Source organism: Desmodus rotundus, chromosome 1 (genome assembly GCF_022682495.2).
Source record: "Desmodus rotundus isolate HL8 chromosome 1, HLdesRot8A.1, whole genome shotgun sequence".
Taxonomy (NCBI): domain Eukaryota; kingdom Metazoa; phylum Chordata; class Mammalia; order Chiroptera; family Phyllostomidae; genus Desmodus; species Desmodus rotundus.
Genome location: NC_071387.1, coordinates 169553732 through 169565973, shown reverse-complemented (window position 1 = coordinate 169565973; position 12242 = coordinate 169553732). Strand labels below are relative to the sequence as shown.

The 12242-nt window shown below is 42.0% G+C and overlaps 1 protein-coding gene across 6 annotated transcripts in view; it reads left to right on the top strand.

Moving 5' to 3' along the window:
* Window positions 1-12242, top strand: part of OCLN (occludin) — a 49504-nt gene that overhangs the window by 29244 nt on the left and 8018 nt on the right. For all 6 annotated transcript variants that reach the window (XM_053912947.2, XM_024578520.4, XM_024578519.4 and 3 more), the window contains 2 exons: window positions 3298-3443; window positions 11111-11326. In XM_053912947.2, the coding sequence (XP_053768922.1) occupies window positions 3298-3443; window positions 11111-11326 (362 nt within the window). The remainder of the gene's footprint in view (window positions 1-3297; window positions 3444-11110; window positions 11327-12242) is intronic.

The following is a 12242-nucleotide window of genomic DNA, read 5'->3' as shown; positions in this document are numbered from 1 at the left end:
ACCCCTATAATTCGGATGTTGGAACGTTTCCAGATGTCCTGGAGGTTCCTAAGCCTCTCCTCATTTGTTTGAATTCTTGTTTCTTCATTCTTTTCTGGTTGGATGTTTCTTCCTTCCTTATGGTCCACACCGTTGATTTGAGTCCCCGTTTCCTTTGCATCACTATTGGTTCTCTGTACATTTTCTTTTGTTTCTCTTAGCATAGCCTTCGTTTTTTCATCTAGTTTGCGACCAAATTCAACCAATTCTGTAAGCATCCTAATTACCAGTGTTTTGAACTGTGCATCTGATAGGTTGGCTATCTGTTTGCTGCTTAGTTGAATTATTTCTGGAGCTTTGATCTGTTCTTTCATTTGGGCCTTTTTTTTGTTTGTTTGTCTCGGCGCGCCTGTTATGTAAAGGGGCAGAGCCTTAGGTGTTCCCCAGGGCCTGGTATCGTTGGTCGCTTCGCTGTGACGCTGTACGTGGGGGAGGGGCCGAGAGGGAGCAATGGCGCCTGCTTCACTCTCTGCCGGATTTCAGTCACTCCCTCCGCTACCCACAATCAAATTTGGCCCCTCTGGTGCTGATTCCCAAGTGGGTGGGCTTGTGCACGCTCTAGGCCCCTGCGGGTCTCTCCAACAACCTCTCCTGTGAGTCTGGGAGTTTCTCCTGCTGGCTTCTCAACCCCCACGGATGTTTTCAATCAGAGGTTTGAGGCTTTATTTCCTCGCACTGGAGCCCTGGGTTGCATGGTCTGTTTCACTCCCCTGCCATTCCTCCCAGTTTATCTATGAGCGAATGTGGGGCCAGGGGGTGTGCTAGCTGTTGCACTGCCTACCCCCTTCGTTTCACAATCCACCGGTCTGTGGGTCCCGCCCTCCTGGTTTATCTACGCGCGGATGTGGGGCCGTGGGGTCTGCTAGCGGTTGTACTGCCTGCCCCATTCGCTCCGCCATGTCTCTGCCCTGGCTGCCTGTCTCCGCCCCTCCTACCGGTCTGGGTGAATGTTTCTTCTTTATCTCCTTGGTTGTGGGACTTCTGTGCGGTTCCAGTTTCTGTCAGTTCTGGTTGTTTTTGTTTTAAAATTGTTGTCGTCCTTCTTATGGTTGTGCAAGGAGATGCAGTGTGTCTACCTATGCCTCCATCTTGGTTTCCCTCCTAAATATTTTATTTATTTTTAGAGAGAGGGGAAGGGAAGGAAGAGAGAGAAACATCAATGTGTGGTTGCCTCTCATGTGCCCCCTACTGGGGACCTGGCCCACAACCCAGACATGTGCCCTGACTGGGAATCGAAGTAGTTACCCTTTGGTTTGCAGGTTGTCACTCAGCCCACTGAGGCACACCAGCAAGGGCAAGATGTTAAATGAGGTTTAAAGAAAAGGAAGTCTTTTTGAGCTCTGATGAAGTCTCCAAAATAGCAATAGGCCTTTGGCTTGGCAGAGCTTTTTGTCTGTGAAGCTTGGTGATGGCATGAAGGAATTCACTGGGGGAGCCAAGAGTAGTCCTCACCCCACCCCCTGTGGTGGGATCTAAGCACACTCCCTGGTAACCCACCCACTGGTTTCCCAGTTGCTGCCAAACTCCGCTTTCAAGAGGAAATGATTCCATTCCTTTGTGACTCACGGGAATATTAAACAATCAAGAAGACCTCCATGTCCTTAGAGGGGTGGGTAAATAAATAATTCAACATGTGATACTGTAGCAATAGGAAAAGGAGCAGGTCATGTTATAATGCTATACCTAACAGGAAACAAGATATAAAGTGTGTGTGTTGCAAGGAAATACACTGTATTGATACCGAACCTAATTGCAAGTATTCACAGTTGCAAAATAATCCAATTAAAAGTCTGCTGTCACATTCAAATACTTATAAAAATTCTTTGTTTAGCTCTAATGCCTTCAATTCCAGAATCCAGCATTTTAGTTTTCACATAAAGGCATTGTGCTGAATATGATACCTTATCATGTCATTAAATTGTCAGAACAACTTGGTGAAGCAGGTAGCTCCCCCATTTCTTGCAGATGAGCAGACTGAAGCTTTCTAGAATTTGTAGTTGGCAGATCTGGAGTAAACCCAGGTAATCTGATGCCATTGTTCTCATCACCAAGCTAAAGTAGTCCCAACCCTCCCTGTTTTTGAAAAGTTGCTCTTTTTTCACAGAAATAACTTATTAGAATTACTTTTATTTTTTTTCCCTTTACCTCCCTATTTTATTCCTTTACCTTGAAACAGTTTAATGACTTTTATGGGTGTAGCTCTTTTTTTTTACTGTCAGTTACAGAGTAATATATAAAGATTTTTAGGTGAAATTTTATTTATTTATTTATTTATGTATTTATTTTTAGAGAAAGGGGAAGAGAGGGAGAAAAAGAGAAGCATCAACATGTGGTTGCTTCTCACACGCTCCCTACTGGGGACCTGACCCAAAACCCAGGCGTGTGTCCTAATTGGGAATCAAACTGGCGACCCTTTGGTTTGCAGGCTGGTACTCAATTCACTGATCCACACCAGCCAGAACAAATTTTTAGGTGAAATTTAAAGAATGTTGGATCTACTTCATGAACTCTAACAATCTTGGAAATCTAATCAGCTATGCTTATTTAATTTAAACTTTTCTTCCAAAGTTTCTGTGGGAAACCTTTCATGTTAACAAAGCATAGTCTCTGATATATACTCATTTTTAGGACAGACTCACTGGAAAGCAGAGAGGGCTGGCAACAATGTTGGGACTGTACTGTATAGGCTGTTAATAACAGAGCCATTGAGAATGTATGTTAAGGGAGAATACACAAATCTCATTAAAGAACTATAGCAGAAATCAGTTTGAGTTTAATTCCTTCTGTGGTTTTAATGGTCCATATTTACGGTGAACAGATTAAGAAGAGCCAATTTCTTTTGTCCTAGCTAAGAGGTGTTCCAAGTGTGGTCCTCAGACAGCAACATAAACATTACCCTAGAACTTGTTAGAAATGAAAATTCTCACCCTAACACAGATCTAGCCTAGATAAATGAGATTAGTTTTCCTAATATGGGGGAGGAGCACTTAGGTGGGTAATTCTTCCACCTAATCCCATCAGGATGAGAGGTAATTGGGATTTTTTTTTTTTTCCTTCTTTGTAATTCATTCTGGACTTGTGTTTATAAAGATACTGATTTGGCAGTTACCACTAATAATAACAAGCAGTCATTACAGGTTAGTAGTATTTAATGAGCCCAATAAATACTAGATCATTTTATGTGTATTTTTCTCCCTTTCTTCCCCCTTTAAATTATAGGCTAAATAATACCTGTGTCTCTTGGGGCTGTTTCTTTAGGTTAAAAATGTGTCTGCAGGCACACAAGACATGCCTCCTCCCCCTTCGGACTATGTGGATGGAGTGTACAGTCCCGTGGCCTACTCCTCCAATGGTAGAGTGAATGACAAGCGGGTGTTTCCAGAGTCCTCCTATAAATCAACACTGTGAGTAGCATCTTCTGATAGAATGAGTCTAAAAACTGAGTATTTGCACATTTACAAACAGTATTAGCTGTTTTGTGCCATTTGTCTTAAAAAAAAAAAAATCCAACAGTTTGCATGAAGGCTGGAGACCTATCTTAGTATTGTAGGTGAATGCTGCCTAGGGTTATTTGGAAGATAAGGAGAGTGGGACTCTGCGGTAGGGTTCTCTTCCCCTTCCAAGCTGGAAGTGCTTTTCTGTTGATTTAATAGATAGACGGTAGGTTAGGTTCTTTCACTCTAGGAATGTGGTTCTCTTTCCTACTTCAGGTTTTCAATGTAGGTGTAAGTAAAAGGACATTACTGATGGATGGCAGAGCTAAAGGGCGTTTCTCAGTCTCTCCTTTTGCCTATAATTATTAGATCTCATTAAGAGTATTGAATAAACACAGTCAGGAGGCTCTGGCTAGAATAAATGATAAAAATTTACTCAAGAATATTAGAGTTTGCAGATTGGTAACATAGCTAGGTAAAAACCTAGAAGTGTTTCAAAAAAGAAAGAAAAGTTAAGAGTTCTTTTAGTGTAAGTCACAGCCTTGAGAATAATCAATCCTGTGTTCTTAGCCCTTGCACTGGTCCAGGACACGTATCAGTTGGATGTCAGGCAGTCTGGATGACAGGTGCCAGGTGGTCAGGAAGATGGGCACTAGGAGGTCTGGTCTTGTCCTACATCCTTTAGGAGGTAGTCACAGGGCTATTTGCAAGTTTGATGGATGTCTGGGCATTACCTAGGTATTGGCTCAGGCCTGAAAAGTTCAAAAGTTGAGTATCCCAAGCAAATTAAGATAAGAAAAAGAATAATTTATTCATACCTCAACCTTCCTAATGTTAAATAATTTAGCAGCTTGGTTAAAATGACTCTATTTTATATTTTTCCCTGTCTTCACTCTTTCCTCAATAGAAAGAAGAGATTGCTCGTTGATCAACCCTGTCCACATACATTTTGTTTTTAAGATTTTATTTATTTTTAGAAAGAGGGGAAGGGAGGGAGAAGGAGAGGGAGAAAAACATCAATGTGTGGTTGCCTCTATCACACGCCCCCCATTGGGGACCTAGCCTGCAACCCAGGCATGTGCCTTAGACAGGGAATCAAATTGTCAACCCTTTGGTTCACAGGCTGGTGTTCAATCCACTGAGCCACACCAGCCAGGGCCACATATATTTTTATTAAACTATAAGGCTTCATTTAAATTCATGAATTCTGAGATCTCCTTTGCTGTGCTAGAGCTTCCATGTTGCTGATGAAGCCAGTAGGTTTTGTTTTATATATAGTGTAAAAAACCTCATAGTGCCCTGGCCTTGTGGTTCAGTTGGTTGGAATGTCGTCTTGTACACTGAAAGGCTGTGAGTTCGAATCCTGCTCGGGTACTTACCTAGGTTGTGGCTTTGATCCCTGGTCAGAGCACATATGGGAGGCAGCAAATCGATGTTTGTCTCTCACATCAGTGTTCCTCTCTCTTTCTCTCTCTCTCTTTTCTTCTCTCTCCCCGCCCCTTCCCCTCTCTCTGAAATCAATAAACATATCCTTGCCCTGGCTGGTGTGGCTCAGTAGATTGAACGCTGAACTGCAAACCAAAGGTTTGCAGGTTCAATTCCCAGTCAGGGCACATGCCTGGGTTGCGGCAACTCTTAGTGAGAGGCAACTCTTACTCTCTTTCTCCTTCCCTTGCCCTCTCTCTAAAAAAACAAAATCTTTTTAAAAAAAACAAACATGTCTTTGAGGATTAAAAAACCAAAACGAAACCTCACAGTGAGTTTCTGGCCTGGAGTAGGTGCCATTATAGTTACTGAAATGGTGTCCCCCTTGTGGTTTCAGTTTTCCCTAAAGACTAATTCTGATTCAGCTTAATGACTGGTGAGGGAGGGATGCTGGAAGTGTTGTTAAGGACTTGGGTGTAATTTTTGCCTAAGGATGATTACTATTGCTATATATAATTCTAGAACTGCAAATTCTTTTATAGACTGAAGAAAGAAACCTTCCCTTTAGCTAGTTTGATTGTTCTTAGTTAAAGGTGTATCTGCTGGAAAACTTTCTGTTTTTTAAAGTTTTATTCCAACCCCACACCCTTATTTAGTGGGCTGAGTTACATAGAGGTCCACTCTGAGTGCACAGTTTGGGTGGCTGAAACCCCGTAAGTGATGCCAGCAGCTGAGTTAATTGTGGAGTCACTTTGAAGACAATAGATTGATTATTATCCTGCAGTGGAATTTGGAAACACACTGGCAGTCTGCCTTACCCTCCAAATATTTTGCTTTGCCCTGCAGAACCAACCTCGCTGTTCATTTCAGTTGTGAATGATTTGGAGGAAGAGCATTTTCTCTGTTCTCCTTCTTCTCTTTGGATTTTAACAAAAACCAAAGCACTTGAGGCTAACAAGGGCAAAGGGACATAGTAGCAGTGCAATCCTTGTGAAAGCTTTAAGCTATGATTTACGGGACTTTCACACATACAAAACAAGTGTCTATAATACATGTGACCAGCTGTGCCCCTAAATTAACTGTAAGGCCTGCATGGTCACACAGCATTCTCATTCTCACATGCTGTCCCTTTTCATGAAAACCAAGATAGGTTCACCGTAAGTAGCACCTTCTGATAGAATGAGTCTAAAAACTGAGTATTTACACATTCATTTGGAACAATTTAAAAATCTTATTCTTGAGTAAGCCAATACATTCATAATGTAAAATTTAAAGGGAAAAAACAGATCCCTAGGTCTTCTGTCTAGAGACAGCAAGTATTACCAGTTTCTTTTATATCCTTCCAGCAGTTATTTTTAAATACAATATGCTAGCCAAATATGAATATTGTTTATTTTTTCTTTTTTTTTAAAGGAAAGATTTCCTTTGTTTTCTTTCTTTTCTTTTCTTTTTTTTTTTTAATTTATAGAGAGAGGGGAAAAGAGGGAAAAAGAGAGGGAGAGAAACATCAATGTGTGGTTTCCTCTCATGTGGCCCCCTAGTGGGGGCCCGGCCTGCAACCCAGGTATGTGTCTTGACTGGGAATCCTACCAGTGACCCTTTGGTTCGCAGCCCTTGCTCAATCCACTGAGCTACATCAGCCAAGGCTGGTTGTTTTTTCTTTAAAAATACTAGCATATTATATTTTTTAAAAGGTTTTATTTATTTTTAGAGAGAAGGGAAGGGGAAGAAAGAGAGGAAGAGAAACATGGATGTATCAGAGGTACATCAATTGGTTGCTTCTTGTGTGCCCCAAGCTGGGGACCTGGCCCGAAACCCAGGCATGTGCCCTGACTGGGATCCGAATCAGCTATATTTGGTTTGCAGGCTGGCACTCAATCCACTGAGCCACACTAGCCAGGGCTAAAAAATACTAGCATATTAAATGCCTTGTTAGCAATATATCTTGAGTTGTTCATATTGGTATACAAAGAGTTTACTGGCTTGTTTCACAGCTGCATAATATTCCATCAGTAATTTATTTTATTAATCGCATATGAGGCACGGTATTTCCCCATTGTTTTGTGATTACAGACTGCTGCAGGGAATAAACTTGCACACTTATCACTTAACACCTAAGTGAATCTATCTGGAGGAAGAATGTTAAAAGTAGAATTGCTGGGCTAAAGGAACTGATGTATTTGATTTCATTCGACGTGGTCAAACTGCACTCCGGAAGGTCCTCTTGGGTCCTTTTGTCATCAATACCCCAGCCCCCACCACTCTTTTGGTGCTTATCACCATCTGTTAGTTTAGCTTGTTATTGGAGTTCTTTTTTTTTATTAATTTTTATTTAATGATTTGGGAGAGAGGAAGGGAGAGAGAGAGAAAAAAAAACATAGATTTGTTGTTCTACTTATTTATCATTCATTGATTGATTCTTGTTTTTGCCTTCACTGGGGATGAAACCCACAACCTTGGTGATTGGGGTGATGCTCTAACCAACCGAGCTACCTGGCCAGGGCCTGTTATTAAATGGAATTATATAGTAATTACTCTCATATTTGGTTCCTCTTTCTCATCATAATGCTCTGTACCTTAGAATTTCAGTGCTGTTAGAATTAACCGTGGACTAGATGACAGGAGAATTCAGCTGAAGATGATTGCTGCTTCACCCTTTCTAAGTGAATTTGGGAGAGCCCTGTGAGGTCCACTGCCTACTATACTGTCCACACTTGAGGTGAATTAACCTTAGTAAGTCATGGAACTTGAGTGTTGATACTACAAATAGCATTCAAGGCAGGATGACACCCTAGAGTGACAGAAAAGGCAGACCACTGTTTGGTAGTAGCAAATAGGCTGGTGGGGTGATCTGTGAGGGCTTTTTGTGTGAGTTGTAGGAATTTGCTGTTTCACATGAGGCCCAGGAACGGGTCTACATCAGGTGTGGTATGATCCAGGGACTCAGAAGACATCAGGGCTGTTGTTGCTATGTTGTCTTTATTCTCAGCTATAACAGGCTGGGCCATCCACATTCCTCAAGCTGCATTGATCTTCCAGCCCAGGATTCAGAAAATGGAATTTCCCTTTCCCAAAGCTTGCCTTTCAAATCTGTTGAAAAGATTCTGATTGGTTCTTTTGGGTCATTGTCATCTCCAAGGTCAGGAAGATGAAGTTCTCTGATTAGCAAGGCTTAGTTACTCCCCCCAATAGTGGTGACAGTTCTAAAAACCATGTATATAATGGACATCATTCTGGCAGTCAAGGCAGTGATGTTGATCATGCATTGTTTCTCCCTCATTGAAACTGGTATCATCAGAAGACAGGATTCTTGTAACTGTTTTTAGTTTAGTAATTACCTTGAACACCTGCCATGTAAACACAGTACTGGGCCAGTTGCCCTGGGAATACCAAGACCATGCTCTCATGGAGGTTGCAAACTAACAGGCATGGAAGAAAGTATATAATAACTATATTGAGACTTGGGGCAAGATAGGAGCAGCAAAGTCATGTGAGGGTGTGTGAGAGAGAATAAAACAAACGAATAAAAAAGAAGCAATCCAAAAGCTACAAATGGGGGGACTTCCAGCCCTGGGAAACCGAGGTGGATACTGAGGAAAGTATACAGCTGGTTACCTGTTCTGGGTTGTGCATGTTTTTCCCAGTAGGACTTGTGTCTAAAAGTAGGTTTGAAAGAAAAAGGTAGGTTCCAAGATTATTCAGAGTATACATATTCCCTAGCTTTTAAATTTATATATGCTTTAATACTAAGCATTTTTTTTTCATCTTTTATGTCATATTAAGTATGTTACTCCTTAGCATTTCAAAGGATGTAGGAAGAGGGAAGGTGGAAAACTTCCAAGGTAAAGATTTACAATATCAATAACTAAAAAAAAAATTATGGGAAGAAGCCTGCTTTAATGTGTTTTTTTAAAACTAATGTATTGTTTTTAGAGAGTAAGAGGAAGGGGAGAGAGACAGAGACAGAGACAGAGAGACACCGATTTATTATTCCACTTATTTATGCATTCATTGGTTACTTCTTGTATGTGCCCTGACTCGGGATCGAATTATCAACCGTGGTGTATCAGGACGATGCTCCAACCAACTGAACTACCTGGCCAGGACTTAATAATTTTGTTTTTTTCTAATTATTTTGCCCTTAAGCTTCCTTCCCTGCTGGCTCCCACCTACTCAGATAAACAGAATGCATGCTAAAGGGTTTGTCACGTGAAGGCAGTGGATCTAGGAACTTGTTTAATTATCAACTCATGGAGAAAGTCACATTTTCCCTCTTTTACAAGTACTATTAACATGGCAGACAAAGCCATGTTAACCTGCATAAATTTAGAAAGAAGAAATAAATAACCAACACCATCCCCAACTACAAACACACACACCAAAGCTTTAGACTTTGACCACCAGAATCAATCAGTTCTGGATCACCTAGAAAAGAGAGCAAACTTCGTTGATAAATCTCAAGATTATAGTTTTGCTGAGTTGAAAGACATAAGAAAAGAAAATCTGTAGATGTCTTTAATGGTTGGGAAGTCTCGGGTGCTTGCTTTACCTTCCTTTCCTTTCTCTCGCCCTTCCCCAGCTCTGCTACAAGGGAAAGGGAGCACTGCATTTCTGGTACTCAGAAGTGGTGTACAGTTGCCACAGCTCTCGGTATTTTATTCTGTGTTAGGCTTCGGTTTTAAGCTTGTGGCAGAAACATTAATATGCATTGAAAAATCTGATGCTTCAGGATTAACAAAGCAATTAAAAAAAAGTCTTAATGATTTTTTTTTATCTATTATGATATAAAGCTTTTTAGTTTTTTGGATTTAATTGTTCTAGTTTAAATTTTTACTGTTTTTAGCTTTTTGAAATACCTTGAAAAGATACTTGATGTGTAGGACTCTAAAGTTAATATTACAAAGACCTGCGTCTCAAGAGTCCGCTTCCAGAGGTGTTGAGTAGATGTGTCTGTGCGTTCCTCTTCCCCACTCAACATTCCAGGAGCCTGTAGCAAAGATTCATGACCATTACTTTCCTGACAGCCTCTTGTGGAATATATCCCTGGCACAAGTCAAGTGAGCACATCTTCCAGATCAGCCTGACCTAAATAAAACCTTAGATCCATTTTACTTAGAAGGTTTACACACGGGCTCCTCTTATAGAGGAACCTCAAAGCTGCTTGTCTGCATTAGAGGGTCTAAGCTGGTGTCGCACTGAACACAGGACACCAGGGGTCTGCTCCCTGTTGAATATGTAAACTGCTTGAGTGATGCACCTATGAGTAGATCTCTGTGCAGGGGCTCCTCCCACAGAGCACACCCTTCTCCACCCCCCACCCTCATCAGGGATGAGAATAAGTCTACCAAGACATGATCTGCTTGGGGTGGAAAGGTGGCCAATCTCTCAAGAGGGAGAAGGACCTTGACCCTATTCCTCAATGGGCTTTTATTGGGTTTAATTTGCATAGGAATACAGGGCGTATGCATAAAGCTCATCAATCATTGTCAGGCAGTAATGATCAAACAATAGATAACATTTAAAGCACTAGGAGGGCTTATTCTGAGTCAAGGTCAGATAGCCAAAGGGCCATAAAACTTGGGGAAACAAACTCATTTTATGCTTCGACCCTTATCATTTAAATTGAGGGCATTCTTAGCAAAGCAGGTTTCACAGGATTTTATGTATTTTTTTCTTAGGCCTGATTGCCCCAAGGAACTGCCCTTTCCAGCACAGGCCTGCACCCACCTCGGGCACTGTTTTAGGCTTAAGTCAGGTGGGGGATGCAGGTAGCCAAGAGATTAGGAGACTTCTCACAGACAGAATGAGCACTCAGGCTATGTCAAAGCCAAGGGGTATCACCCCCTTTTCCTATAGTCCCCCAAGTCCTTCCTTGATGGCAGCATCACCACTGTTCCTGTCTTAGGTCGCCCCTCCCTTGAGGAATCTTACCGTCATTGGCTAACCAGTCGTCTGCCTGGGGCCAAGCAGGGTGAAGTAAAGGGGGCAGAGGTGGCACCCTTGCTGGGAAGATAAGCTTCGTCTCCTTAGTGGCTTGTGGTCCCAGGGTCTTTTACTCAGCCTTAGCCATGGGGGGCTACAGTTTCTGAAACCAGGCAGGGCAGTTCCCAACAGATCTAATAGTTACTGTGCTGCTCTTCCTGCTTACGGTGTGCTAGCAAAGGCTTGTAGTGTGCCCAGTGATCACTAAACAATAATTCCTATTTTATTAGGGCGCCTGAAGTGGTACAGGAACTTCCAGTGACTTCGCCCGTGGACGACTTCAGGCAGACTCCTTACAGCAGCAGTGACAACTTTGAGACACCTTCAAAAAGGGCTCTGGCAAAGAGAAGGGCAGGGAAGTCGAAGAGGCCAGAGCAGGACCACTACGATACGGACTACACAACGGGGGGCGAGTCCTGCGAGGAGCTGGAGGAGGACTGGGTCAGGTACAGCTAGCCTCTGGTGCTGGAACACCACACAGCTAGTCTTCACGTTGTGGAGCCCTTGCCTCCTAAACTGGGGTGGACGGTACAATTCTGTTCTTTGCCAGCCAGGACTGGAGACTTAACGTTTTTCCTTAGTGCTCTTTCGTCATAAAGTGGGCATGGAGGGGGTATGTTTGGCTGTAACCATGGCTCAAAAACACTTTCTACAGCCCCCACAAAACGGCTGATAAAGTTCACCAGGGCGCTTCCCTTCACTTAGTCACCCAAGAAAGGCCTTTCAAACAAATAAAATACAAGTAAAGAGAAACTTTATTTTACTGATTATAAAATTCCCAGACCAGTGCTATGTATGGCTTTGCTTCGGCATTTACTTGTAAGCCTTCACAATGAGACCAGAGATTCTTTTAAAAGTTTCTCTGAAGGACTTGGAAAAACAGTTCCGTAAACAGTTAACAATTTAATGTTCTGGTCAAGGTTGTGGTTAAGTCCCTCTGTGTGTGCATTCTAGTCCATCACCACCAACTCTACTCTTGTTTGATGTGTAGCCTTTTTGTGCCCGAATATTGTGAGGATTGGGACACAAATCAGACACATTTGTGGAACAGATGGTGATTAGTCAAACGTTGCTTCTCAAGGTGTTAGGGATGGTGGGGTGCGTATAGTCTGAATTCCCCTACTCACTGGTGGTTCTCATACCTCATTTCCCCCTCTGTCCTTAAGAGTTCTTGGCCTACTTCAGCCATTTATCTGTGAAATAATTACGTTTAGAAATCCTGAATTCTTGTTTCCATTTCAAGGGAATCATTTGATTTTTCCTCTTTGTAAAATGAAGATATTAGAGTGATTTAAATCTAAAATTGGAAATTTTGTATTGCTGTGAAGTTTCCTTAGTTCTGGTAAACAACTCAAGAGTATT